This window comes from Colobus angolensis, unplaced genomic scaffold, assembly GCF_000951035.1.
Source record: "Colobus angolensis palliatus isolate OR3802 unplaced genomic scaffold, Cang.pa_1.0 Scaffold127, whole genome shotgun sequence".
NCBI lineage: Eukaryota > Metazoa > Chordata > Mammalia > Primates > Cercopithecidae > Colobus > Colobus angolensis.
Window position 1 is genome coordinate 4086943 of NW_012113919.1, and position 14233 is coordinate 4101175.

At 36.2% G+C, this 14233-nt stretch overlaps 1 protein-coding gene across 1 annotated transcript in view; it reads left to right on the forward strand.

Annotated features, from left to right (window-relative positions):
* The window catches only part of CDH9 (cadherin 9, type 2 (T1-cadherin)), a 168179-nt gene that overhangs the window by 112727 nt on the left and 41219 nt on the right, over window positions 1-14233 (forward strand). Inside the window, exon 3 of the mRNA XM_011933444.1 lies at window positions 13270-13564. Coding sequence (XP_011788834.1) covers window positions 13270-13564 — 295 coding nt within the window. The remainder of the gene's footprint in view (window positions 1-13269; window positions 13565-14233) is intronic.

Sequence of the window (14233 nt, forward strand, 5' to 3'; positions counted from 1 at the left end):
GGCATCCCTGTCTTGTGTCAGTTTTCAAAGGGAATGCTTCTAGTTTTTGCCCATTCAGTATGATATCAGCCTGAGTTTGTCATAAATAGCTCTTATTATTTTCAGCCGCTTTCCATCAATGCCTAGTTTATTGATAATTTTTAGCATGAAGGACTGTTGAGTTTTGTCTAAGGTGTTTGCTGCATCTATTGAGATAATCATGTGACAAACCTGACAAAACCAAGAAATGGGGAAAGGATTCCCTATTTAATAAATGCTGCTGGGAAAACTGGCTTGCCATATGTAGAAAGCTGAAACTGGATCCCTTCCTTACACCTTACACAAAAATTAATTCAAGATAGATTAAAGACTTAAATGTTAGACTAAAATCATAAAAACCCTAGAAGAAAACCTAGGTAATATAATTCAGGACATAGGCATGGGCGAGGACTTCACAACTAAAACACCAAAAGCAATGACAACAAAAGCCAAAATAGAGAAATGGGATGTAGTTCAACTAAAGAGCTTCTGCACAGCAAAAGAAACTACCATGAGAATGAACATGCAACCTATAGAATGGGAGAAAATGTTTGCAATTTACACATCTGACAAAGGACTAATATCCATAATCTACAAAGAATTTAAACAAATTTACAAGAAAAAAACAAACCACCACGTCAAAAAGTGGCCAAAGGATGTGAACAGACACTTCTCAAAAGAAGACATTCATGCAGCCAACAGACACATGAAAAAATGCTCATCATCACTGGTCATCAGAGAAATGCAAATCAAAACCACAATGCAATACCATCTCACACCAGTTAGAATGGCGATCATTAAAAAGTCAAGGCACAACAAATGCTGGAGAGGATGTGGAGAAATAGGAACACTTTTGCACTGTTGGTGGGACTGTAAACTAGTTCAACCATTGTGGAAGACAGTGTGGAGATATCTCAAGGATCTAGAACTAGAAATGCCATTTGATCTAGCCATCCCATTATTGGGTATATACCCAAAGGATTATAAATCATGCTACTACAAAGACATATGTACACACGATGTTTATTGTGGCACTGTTCACAATAGCAAAGACTTGGAACCAACCCAAATATCCATCAATGATAGACTGGATTAAGAAAATGTGGCACATATACACAATGGAATACTATGCAGCCATAAAAAGGATGAGGTCATGTCCTTTGCAGGGACATGGATGAAGCTGAAAACCATCATTCTCGGCAAACTATCACAAGGACAGAAAACCAAACACTGCATGTTCCCACTTATAGGTGGGAATTGAATAATGAGAACACTTGGACACAGGGTAGGGAACATCACACACTGGGGACTAACCTGGGGTGGGGGCCTGGGGAAGGAATAGATAGCATTAGGAGAAACACTTAATGTAAATGACGAGTTAACGAGTGCAGCAAAACAACAAGGCACGTATATACCTATGTAACAAATCTGCACCTTGTGTACATGTACCCTAGAATTTAAAGTATAACAAAATATAAATGTGTATGTGTGTGTGTATATACATACACATATATACGTGTGTGTGTGTGTGTGTGTGTGTGTATATATATTTCGTCCTCTATTTTTTGGAATAGTTTGACTATAGTTGGTTTGAATTATTTTTAGATTGGTAAAATTCAGGAGTGAAGTCATTGATCTTGGTCTTTTCTTTTTTGGAACACCTTTTTATTACAACTGTAGTATCATTCATTATTATTCATTCGTTCAGGTTTTAGATTTCTTCATGGTCCCATCTCGGTGGGTTGAATGTGTCTGGGAATTTCTTCATTTCTTCTAGATTTTCCAATTTATTGGAATATATTTGCTCTTAGAGCCTGTAATGATTCTTTGAATTTCTCTGGTCTCAGTTGTAATATGTCGTTTATCTTTGATTTTAATTATTTACTTCTCTTCCTTTTTTATTTAGCCTGGATAAATGATTGTTGATTTTGTTAATCTTTTCAACAACCATGTTTCTGTTTCATTGATCTTCTGTATTGTTTTTCTTATTTCAATTTCATTTATTTCTGTTCTGATCTTTATTATTTCTTTTGTCTTACTAATTTTGGGCTTAGTTTTGTCTTGCTTTTTCAGTGTCTTAAGATGTATTATTAGGTTGCTTCTTTGAAGTGTTTCTACTTTTTTGATATAAGTGCTTATTGCTACAGGCTTTCCTTTTCCTATTGCTTTTTCTGTATTCTGTAGGTTTTAGTAGGTTTCATTGGTTTTAAGGACTTTTCTAGTTTTCTTCTTAGTTTATTCATTGACCCACTTATCATTCTGGAGCATACTGATTAATTTTGAAGTGTTTGTAGAGTTTCTAAAATTCCTCATGTGCTTGTTTGCTGGTTTTATTACATTATGGTCAGAGAACATACTTGATATTATTTCAATTGTTTAGATTTTCAAAACATGTTTTGTGGCCTAACATATGATCTACCCTTGAAAATGAGAAATAAGAATGTGTGTTCTGCAGTCATTAGATAAAATCTTCTGTAAATATTGATTGTGTCCATTTGGTTTACAGTACAGATTAAAGTTCCAATGTTTATTTGTTGATTTTTTTTTTGTCTAGATGATCTTTCCATTGCTGAAAGTGGTGTGTTGAAGTCTCTAGCTATTATTGTATTAAGATCTGTTTTTCTCTTTAGCTACAAAGACAAAAAAGAGAAAAAAAAAATGCTTCGTATATATAAGTGCTCTATGATTGTATATATATGTTGCTCAATTTACAAGTGTTATATCTTCTTGCTGAATGGATCCCTTTATCATAATAAAGTAATAATTTTCTTTGTCTCTTCTTATATTTCTGTCTTGACATCTATTTTGTCTAAATATAGCTACTGCTGCTTTTTTGTTGTTGTTTTCACTGGCATAGAATACGTTTTTCCATCCCTTATTTTCCATCTCTTTATTTTATAGATGTAGTGTTTCCTGTACACAATAGGTTGTTTAGTCTTTCTTTTTTTTATCCATTTAACCAGATTGTTGGGTCTTATTTTGTTTTGTTTTTGTTTTTGTTTTTGTTTTTTTAATTCATGAACTACACTATGTCTTAGATAGGAGGGTTCAAACCATTTGCATCTATTGTTATTATTGAGAAGTAGGGATTTACTCTTCCATTTTTTTTCTGGTTGTTTGTCTTCCTTTATTCCTTTATTTCTTATTTTTTTAACCTCATTATCCACTCGAAACTAGTAGCATAAAAATACAAACAAGCAAGCAAAGAGAAAACTAATAAAAACTTTACATTTTAACTTTGTCTATTTGCTTTTTAACTTTCTGTTTTTCTGTTTATATCTTACCATACTATGTCTTAAAAAGTTGTTGTAGTTATTTTTAATTGGTTCTTTTTTATCTTTCTAGTCAAGATATGAGTAGTTTATACACAATAATTAGTGTTATAATATGTTATAATATTCTGTGTCTTTCTGGGTACTTACTATTGCTAGTGTGTTTTGTACCTTCAGATGATTTCTTATTGCTAATTAACATGTTTCCTTTACATTAAGGAACTCCCTTTAGCATTTATTGTAGGTTAGGTCTGGTGTTGATGAAGTCCCTTGACTTTTGTTTGTCTATGTAAGTCTTTATTTCACCTTCAATTCTGAAGGCTATTTCTACTGGATATACTATTTTAGAAGAAAATAGCACTTTAAATATGTCATGCCGCTCTCGTCCTCAGATTTCTCAGATTTCCACTGAGAAATCTGTTGCCAGGTGCATTTAACCTCCTTTGTATATTGTTTGTTTATTTTCTCTTGCCAATTTCAGGATGCTTTCTTTATGTGTCTTTGACCTTTGGAAGTTTGATTAGTAAATGCCTTGTTAGTCTTATTTGGGTTAAATCTGCTTTGCGTTCTATAAACTTCTTGTCCTTGAATATTTATATTTTTCTCCAAGTTTTAGAAGTTCTCTGTTATTATCTCTTTGAATAAACTTTCTACTCTCATATCTCTCTCTCCTCTTTAAGGCCAATAACTCTTAATTTTCCTTTTTGAGGCAGTTTTCTAGATCTTGTAGACATCCTTCATTCATTTTTATTCTCTCTCTTTTTTGAGGGGGGTGGTGGTCTATTCTGTGTTTTTTCAAATAGCCTGTCTTCAGCCTAATTGTTTCTTCCGTTTAATCAATCCTGCTCTTAATATACTCTAATGCATTCTTCAGTGTGCATTTTTTCAGCTCCAGAATTTCTGCTTGATTCCTTTTAGTTGTTTTAATCTCATTGTTAAATTTATCTGATAGAATTCTGAATTCCTTCTTTGTGTTTTCTTGAGTTTCCTCAATATGTTACCAGGGAGTGTGGAGTCCTCAGTTCTCAGACTTACTTGGGAGAAGGAATTCAGCAAAGAGACCACTTAGGCAAAAGTAGAGAATTTACTGAAGAAAAGTAGAGAGCAGAGAGTTTATCTAGAGAGACAGTACACTCGAAGATGAAGCAGAGAAGGCTGTTGAAAGTCAATGAGCGAGCAGCAGCCCCGAGAGTTCTGCACTAGGTTTTATTGATGCCAGATATTTTCTTGAAGTTTCTGCCTCTGTCTTAAGTCTCCATGTTTTTATTTGTCTACTTTTCTCACTTCTGCTTTAGTCTCTAACTAGTTCCCATCCCAGGGTGGTGGGATTCTCAGTGACTATTACCTGATGTGCATGTGTGGGCCTGGTGTTGGATACCAATTCTACCCAATGGCTGCATTGCTCATTCCTGTCAACCCAGGAAGGTTGAATAGTGGTCAAATCTATATGTATTGTGCCTTTGTATCTCTTAAGAATTTCTACTTTGCCCTCTTCTCTTTCTTATAAGCTGTATTCTGATGGGTTAACTACAGAATAATTACTGGGCATCTTAACGGTGTTCTTTTCAGCATAAGTACTTCCCATCTTCTCTTCTCATATCCGGCATGCATGTTTTAGGTGGTCTCTGGGATGTGTGATTTTCCAGACCTCCCTTTTCTCAGGGACTCTCTCTCATGCTCCTATCTAGCTATCTGCCTACTCTAACAAAAACAGCTATTATGAATCCTCTGTTTGAAAGATCACATAGCTCTGTCTTTCCAGAATTAGTACCTGGTGCCCTATTTAGTTCATTTGATGAAGCCATGTTTTCCTGATTAGTCTTAATACTTGAAGATGTTCATCAGTGTCTGGGCATTAAAGAGTTTGGTATTTATTGTAGTCTTTTCAGTCTGTGCTTGTTTGACTCATCCTTCTTGGGAAGGCTTCCTAAGTATTTGAAGGAACATGTGTGTTGTGGTCACTGAAGCCATATCTGCATAAGAGAATCCCGGGCTCAGTAATTAATGCTGTGGCTCTTGCAGACTCATGGAGGTACTGCTTTGGTGGTCTTGAGTGAGATCTGTGAGAATTACCTGCATCACCAGACAAAGGCTCTTGCTTTCTTTCTTTTCCCAGTTTTCTTTAAGCAAACGGAGTCTGTCTCTCTGTTCTGAGCTGCCTGCAGTTGGGGTAGGGGTGACACGAGCACCCCTGTGGCCCCCACCACAGGGGCTGCACTGGTTGTCTCCCAAGGCCCACAGTAACCACTGCTTGGCTATCATCTGTGTTCACTCAAGTTTGGAGGGCTCTAAAATCAACACATGGTGAATCTAGCACAGGCTTATATTCTTCTTTTCAGTGCAGTGAGTTTCCCCTGGTCCTGCGTGGGCCCAGAGATTTCACCCAGGATTCAAGACCTGAAGTCAGGAACCTTAGAAATCTATGTGGGTTCTCTACTATACTGAAGCTAAGCTGTCATCCAAACCATGTGAAAAAATCCCTCTCAGTCTCTCCTCCTACTTTCCTCAAGCAGAGGAGTCTTTCCCTGTAGTTATACCACCTCAGGCCCATGACAAGTACTGCCTAGCTACCGCCAATGTTTACTCAAGGTCCAAGGGCTCTTTTGTCAGCTGCCAGGCCTGGGTCTCTCCCTTCAGGGAAATGGGCTTCCCTCTGCTCCCAGGCAGGTTCACAAATGCTGTTCAGGACCCAAGGCCCATAATTGGTACCCCAGGATTACTTTTGGTGCTCTACCCTGCTGTGGTCAATCTGGTCCACCAGCTGGAAGATAAAGTCCCTCTGCTTTCTTCAAACAGGATTCTCTCCCCATGACCACCACAGCTGGGAATGTGCTTGCTCACACCTGAAGGCAGTAGAGCTCTGAGTCTTATCCAAGGCCCACAGCAAGTACTGCTTGCCTACCACTGCTGATAATTCAGGGGCCAGGGGCTCCTTTAGTCAGCAGGTGATGAGTCCTGCAGGAATTGGGTTCTTCCCTTAAGGATAGTGGGTTCCCTTCTGGCCCAGGGTGTGTCTGGAAATGTCATGCAGTAGCTAGGGCCTGAAATTGGGGGCTCAGGTCTTTGCTTTATCCTACCATGGCCGAGCTGGAATCCAAGTTGCAAGACAAAATCCTCTTTAACCTCCCATCTCCTATTTTCAAGCAGAGGAAAAGGTCTCTCTCAGAGGTGCTGGTTGTGCTGTTGGTGGTTTGGAGAGAGGTGGCAGAAGTACACATTTGGCTACCCCATTTGGTGTCTCTCTAGGTCACACCCCCCCACCCCCAAGTCCACTGGCTCTGAGCCCAGCAAAGCACCAGGACTTGTCCAAGAATTACAGTTCTTGTGGCCTACAAGGGCTTTCAAGTTTATTTTAGACCCCAGAACACTTTAGCCCATGGTGGCAGGACTTGCTGGCATTTGACTTCTGACCACTGGGGTGGGCAATTCCCCTCTGGCCAGGGTTAGTCTAAATGCTTTCTCCACGGGTGCCAGCCGAGTTCTATCCCATGTTGTTTTCCACTGTGACAGAGCAGCATTGAGTTTCAATGCAAAGTTTCATAATCACTACATTCACCTTCTCCAACACATAGATTCTCTCTTCTCACCATGTGGCTCCTGCAAGAGGGTAAGAGAAGAGTGGTCCAGTTAATTCAGTCCTTTCTACCTTTTTCAGTGCCTCTTTTATTAATATGATGGTAAAATCAGGTACTGTGATCACTCACCTGATTTTTCATTCATATGAAGATGCTTTTTTTGTGGATAGTTGTTCAATCTGATGTTCCTGTGGGAGGAATGATCACTGTAGGCTTGTACTTGGCCACCTTACTCCAACTCCTCTGCCACAAACCATATTTTTTTTAAATGTTAAACTCAGATGTTTTATTAGCCTGGATTCTCCAGAGACACATAAAACATATGTAATTGTATTAAAAGGAATTGGTTCTCAAGATTATGGAGGCCAGAAATTTCCAAGAGCTGCAGTTGGCAAGCTGAAGGTACAGGAGAACTATGGTATAGTTTCAGTGTGAGTCCAAAATACTGAAATGCTAGAGAATATGTCGTATTGAGTTCCAGACTGAGTCTGAGTCCAAAGGCAGGAGAGGATTGATACATTGTCTTGCAGATAGGCAAAGAGAGTAAATTCTCTCTTACTCAGCTTTTTATTTTGTACTCAGGACTTTAAGGGATTGTTTAAAGACTAGTCACCCATACTGAGGTGTGCAATCTACTTTACTAAGTCTATCCATTCAAATGTTTCTTTCTTCTATTCCTCACAGACCCATCCAGAATAATGTTTAACCAGATATCTGGACACTCTGTGGCCCTATCTGGACACACAAAGTTAACTGTCACAAATATACCCCTTGTCAACTTGGTATGCATGTGCATCTTCTTCAACCATACATAGTCCCCCCCCCCAAAAAAAATAAAAGAAAGAAGGAAGGAAGGAAGGAAGAAGGACAGCAAGAAGGTCATAAATCCACCTAATATGACACAACTATTTTGCATAAAACCAAAAACACACCGACCCTTTTCCGAGAAGAGAAGGTAAAGACCTTGAGTAATGCATACTTTCCTCCTTGGTATCTCATAGGTTGCATGCTGTAATGATAAATTAATAATGAAATATTTTAAGGTAAAGTTAATATATCTTATGTTACATGATAAGGGGATAAGAGAATGAAGAACAAAGATCTGAAATATACACACATATTCACGACAAAATAAGGAGGAAATATTCATCACAACTACGTCTTTATTTTTCTAACTGGTCATATGGTTGTAGTTGGTACTTTTTACATGATCCATTTTATATTTTGTTTACATTCAGCAAACACCTCAGCAGGACATGGTGGAGTTACTGAACCCTTCATTCCTGAAGGATTTGTATCATTAGTGGTCCTGAAGGGATTGGGTTGTAATTTTCATTGACTTTAAATACAGAGTATGGGAACACTAAGATATGATCTGAAGGAACCCCTGTATGCCAGACACACTCTTCCTTATCTCCATTGTGGATTAGCTGCTGCATTTCTCCTCAGTCATCAAGTTTAATCTCTGCAGCCAGCACAGTAACTCTCTTCTTTCTCTGTTGACTTAGATGCAGGAGGAGCCCGAAGTGTCTAGGCAGCATTATTTACTTTCACTTCAAAAAAATTATTGATGTATCTTTCAGTATCAGCTTTCCTATCTTTGGAGGTAAGACCTCTAACCTGGCAGAGCACAAGAATGTGCAAAGAGTAAGCAAAATTTTCTAGTGGGTCATTACAGGTAATAACACATGATGTCACTCTTATTTCTAGGTCTTGATTCCTAAGCCTGTGAATCCCAGCTACAGGAAAAACAGCACCATATATTAGGCATTAATTCAAAGCATATACAACCTTCTAGGGAACCTTGGCCCAACTCCACAAGGTATTGCCAACCAGTTGGCACAGAAACTAAATTTTAATAGGCCTTTCCATCATTCTATTAAATCGGCTGCCACAGAGTGATGAAGATCATGGTGGGGTCAGAAACTCCATGAGCATGGGCCCATTTATGCTTTTTTTTTTTTTTTTTGCTGTGAAATGAGTTCCTTTGTCAGAAGCAATGCCATTTGGAATATCAGGAGGCATTCTGCAAATTCTGCAAGCGCAAATATGGTAGTTTTGGCAGAGGTATTGCCTGCAGGGAAGGCAAATCTATATCCAGTGTAAATGCCTATTTAGTATTTACTAAGGACAAAACATTATCTCTTCCAAAATGGAAGTCAACCAATGTAATTATCCTGCCACGATGTAGCTGACTGATCATTTGGGGGATGGTGTCATATTGAAGGCTCAGTGTTGGTTTCTATGGCTGAGAGCTTCAGCATTCAGCAGTGGCTGTAGTGAGATTGGTCTTGGTGAATGGAAGTTCATATTGCTAATCCCAAGCATAACCTCCATCCCAGCCATCATAGCCAGTTTATTCATAAGCTCACCAGCTGATGACAGAGGTGACTGGGCAAAGAGGCTGGCTGGTATTCATAGAACAGGCTATCCTGTCCAATTCACTATTAAACTGCTGGTTTGTTGAGGTTATCATTTGGTGAATATGAACATGGGTGTTCACATTTTTGCCCATTCAGATTGATCTGTCCACATACTACTTCCCCAAATTTCCTCATCACCAATTTTTCAACCATGCTCTTCCCAAGGTCCTAGTCATAGAACCATACCATTAGTCACAGCTTGTGAATTGGTACACAATTGCACAGGTGGCCATTACTCCTTCCAAGCAAAGTGAAAAACGAGGAGCATTGCTCAAATTCTGCCACTAACAAGGTTTACCTTCATCATTTCTATTCACAAATGTTATAGAAAGGGGCTATAAGCTATAGCTGTCCACATTCAGTTGGTATCTGCATATTTTGCAGCACCATCTGCAAAACAGGCCTGAACCTTCTTTTATTTAGTAAAACTGATAGCAGGGAATTATCTATGAGGCCACAGAGGAAGTCTGAGAGAGAGAAGTCTGAGAGAGAGAAGGAGTGGTGACCGTAGAAATTTGTGCTACTTCTTCAAGTAACTTATTTGTGCCTTCAAGGCCTACTGAGGCCATGTCACCTATATACAACATCCATTTGATGATGGAACTCTGTAGTGCATGTCCAATTTTATGACTTGGTGAGTCGGGTAATAGTACACTCACTCAGATCACATGGCAAATTGGTAGACAATAGTTAAATGTTCAGTTTGTAAGACTCAGTAGCAGACCAAGATTGCCCCTCAAAGAGAATGCAGTTACCTGCTGACAATAGCAAGGTTTTTTTTTTTTTTTTTAACTCTGAGAGGGTCCTATCTTCAAAGGATTGGATGAGACACACACATATTGAGAAGGTCAATCTGTTGTATTTAGACTACTGATTCAAATATTAATTTCATCCAAAAACATCCTCACAAATACACCCAGAATATTGTTTAACTGAATATCTCTGCATCCCGTGGCCCAATCAAGCTGACACATAAAATTAACCATCACAGATTTATTTAAATTTTTTAGTTTGTCCTGTATGTACATGTTTAATTTTTCAAATTTCTAAAACAAACAAACAAAAAAATCCTGCATTAAGGCAAAACTAAAATAATACTGTTGAAAAATAATAGCATGTTTAAAAAGTAATGTAATTGGGCTTCTAATACATAACATTCTCTACTTATCCACCTTTTTCATCTTTTGCTATTTGTTTCCTTTCATCAAATTATATATTTTTTCTTTCTATCCTCTTAAAATAAGATGACTAGTAATGTAAAGATAAAGGTACAAAAATATTAATTATAGATGGTTTGAAAAAGGCATTTCAAAAAGATAGTTGCTAACAGTATCGTTAACACATAGAGATTTATAAGATGTAACTCATGTTAAAAAGGCAAGTTTTATTTATGATCTGACTTTTCTAATTGTATTTATGTGAAAAGTTAGTGTTAAAAAAGAGGAAGTATTTATGGTATTCAAGAAATATATGTTGAATGATTTAATAGAAGAATATCAGTCTTTCCCTTATGTATTTTACAGCTTAGTGGGCATGGTAAACAATTACATCAAATGTGATGAGTATCATGATAGGGAATGAAGTATGTTATCTAAGTCAAGAGCAGGCTCATCCATCCTAATCTAGTGAGTCAGGAAAGGCCTCCCTAAGCAGGAAATTGAAAATGAGATATGACAAACATTTAGTTAGAGGAAAATACAAAAAGAAGGGAAAGGTGTAAAAAGGTGGGGGAAACAGATGCAAACATCAGGCTTGAAAGCTAGGACAGGCCTTCTGAGACATAAAGACAAAACAAAACAATTGCTATGTATAGAGTGTATGGCGAGAGGGAAAAGAGGCAGAGATGCCTCTGGGATTCAGGGCCAGATTATCCAGCATGTATAAATAAGGTCATAGAATTTAAGGAATTACAGTAACAATAAAAGTAAATATTTAAAAAAAGTTATACTATTTTCATAAAATAAACTTAGATTTAAAAACAAGCAAGCCATATGGCCAATATAACACTGAAATACGCATGATGCTAACCCTGGTTTTTATGACTTCAGGTTTACAGTTCATAAATGCTGTGACTTGAAGATTTTTAACCTAGATTCTAATATGACTACATTTGTGATGTGGAAAATATCACCTGTTTAGTTTGAAAAATTGCTTGGAGTAGAGCAAGAGTGGAGGCAGCATGATTAGAAGATTGCTCTAGTGGTCCACAGAAGATAAGATGAAGGAAAAGATATGATGTAGCCATAGAGATGAAGACAGATGTCTTGAGAAGATATTTCAGAGATAGGAAGGCTACATGTGATAATTATTTTGATGCTGAGCTTGCAAAGAAAGTGTAAAACATGAAACATCTCTAATTTTGGCTATGTTTAAAAAACAGAATTTAAATAGTCAAGTAATTCAAAGATAAAATGGAGTGCTCAAGAAATAGGTGAGGGTAGGATGTAAATGGGAATTGTAAAGTATATGATGTAAGTCAACACAGCAGGGATAAGCTAGTTAAAACTCCAGTTTAATTTAAAATTTACTCTTGGTAATTTTGAATATACAGTTTATTATCATTTATTATAATCACCATGCAGGGCAAAAGACCACTGAAGCTTATTACTCCTGAATAAATAAAATTTTGCATTCTTTGATCAATATCTTCCACCTCCATCCACATCCTTATAAATGTTCTTACCACAAAAACAAAAAATAAGTATGTGAGGTGATGGATTTGTTAATTAGTTTGATTTAATTTATAATATAAGCATATATCAAAATATCATAATGTACCCATGATTTTATGATATAAGCAATTACTATTTTCAATTAATTTTTAAAAATTTATAATTTCAGAATCGTGTTAGTATTGTAAAATCTTTAAGGTTGTTTCTCAATTCATAATTTCTAGGAGTACATGGTCTGTTTGCTTTAAATATTCAATCATCAGTCTACTACATTAAGAAGTTATATTTACAGATGGGCATTTACCAATGAAAAGAACATAGTTTATGAAAAAAATACTATTTTTTCCTAATACATAGTACATATGGCCAGAGGACAAGCTGTGAGTTTTATATTACTTGAAATTTAAAAGGTACAAAAAATATAACATTTTCTAAACATGAAAACATGGTGGTTGAAAAAGTATTCTCCCAGAGTCACATAGAAAATAAGTAATTACAAATCTCTTTCTCTCTCTGATTAGTCTTTCTGAATACAGAGTCTGTGCTTCTACAATGTTATACGGTAGTTCCCCCTTAATCATGGTTTCACTTTCTGAGATTTCAATTACCTGCAGTAAATAACAAGAAACTATTTTGAGAGAGAAAGATCATTCACATAACTTTTGTTGCAGTATATGGTTATAATTGTTCCATTTTATCTTTAGTTATTATTGTTCATCTCTTATTGTGCCTAATTTATTAAACTTCATCATAAGACGGTATATACAGGAAAAAATATAATATATATGGGGTTCAGTACTATCCACAGTTTCAGGGATCCACTTATAAAGATACTCTGTACTCAAGGGGAATAAAATCAGTTAAAAATTAAGGTAGCTATTCTAAACTTGTCATTAAAATAATTTCAGAGATTTCTCACATCATATCTGAGAACTTAGTCATTTTAAATGTAATCAACATTAATATTTTACACTCAAGAGGTAGGTTAATGGATTTTTTTAATACACTACAGTTTTAAATCTTGGTAATATTTTATTCATAAATATCTTTGTTTTAACAGATACATATTAATTTTCACATTATTTTAAATCTAGTCCCTTATGATGTGATGTCTAAATACGACTGTTAAAAATTTTGAGTATAATAAGAACTGAAATATTTAACTCCCTCTTACAGTGAAAGTCAAGATAACCATTAAGATAATCATTGCAGAGCTGTTATATGGACACAAATTGATAGTGCCAAAATTATGTTTTATGTAATGATAATGTATATATTTACAGAACTCTTCTTTTCTACCTCTCTAAAGCTTCACACTGACCAAGATAAAGGAGATGGAAATTTAAAGTACATACTAACAGGAGATGGGGCTGGCAGTCTATTTGTTATAGACGAAAATACAGGAGACATTCATGCTGCAAAGAAACTAGACAGAGAAGAAAAATCTCTGTACATTCTTCGTGCCAAGGCTATAGACAGAAAAACTGGGCGGCAGGTGGAACCGGAATCGGAATTTATCATTAAAATTCATGATATCAATGACAATGAGCCAAAATTTACAAAAGACTTATACACTGCCAGTGTTCCTGAAATGTCTGGAGTCGGTAGGTATACTCTAATCCACGTAAACTACTTTTTATTTGTTTGTTTGCTCAGGTAATCATTATTGACATGTGGTTATGATATGTGGCCTCTTTCAAAATAAGAGTTATAACTGGAAACTACTATTTAGCTTAAACTAACTCTTCTATTTTTATTTCTGTATATCTTAATTCTATTATGTTGTAATTTATATAAAATATTATTATCGATAGCAGTTAATTCATTTTATTTCAATCAATACCCTCAATTCTACTCAACTGGCATTCAAATGGCAGTCAAGTGGAATGTATATCTACCAGAAATCAAAAGAATAATTGTATCAGTAGTTTTGGGCAATTTTGCTTGCATTATTTGAATAACAATTAATGCTCGCATTTGGCAAATTTCTGTTGAAGTGTTTTCTCATTTGATCATTAAAGCCAACTTATGTGGTAGGCATGAGAAATAGAACTTTAAATCCCTATTCTGTTAATTAGAAACTCAAGATTCTGAAAGATTAAGCAATTGAATTAGATCAAATAACTTGGTGGCATCATGACAAGATTACAAGTCTTTTTACGTTATTTTTGTGCACATTTCAATGCTGAACATTGGCTTATGCAAACTGAAAATAATAGTTTCACTTCTTAAGGCTGCCCACCATTTTAGATGCCACTTGTGCGAAGTTTTAT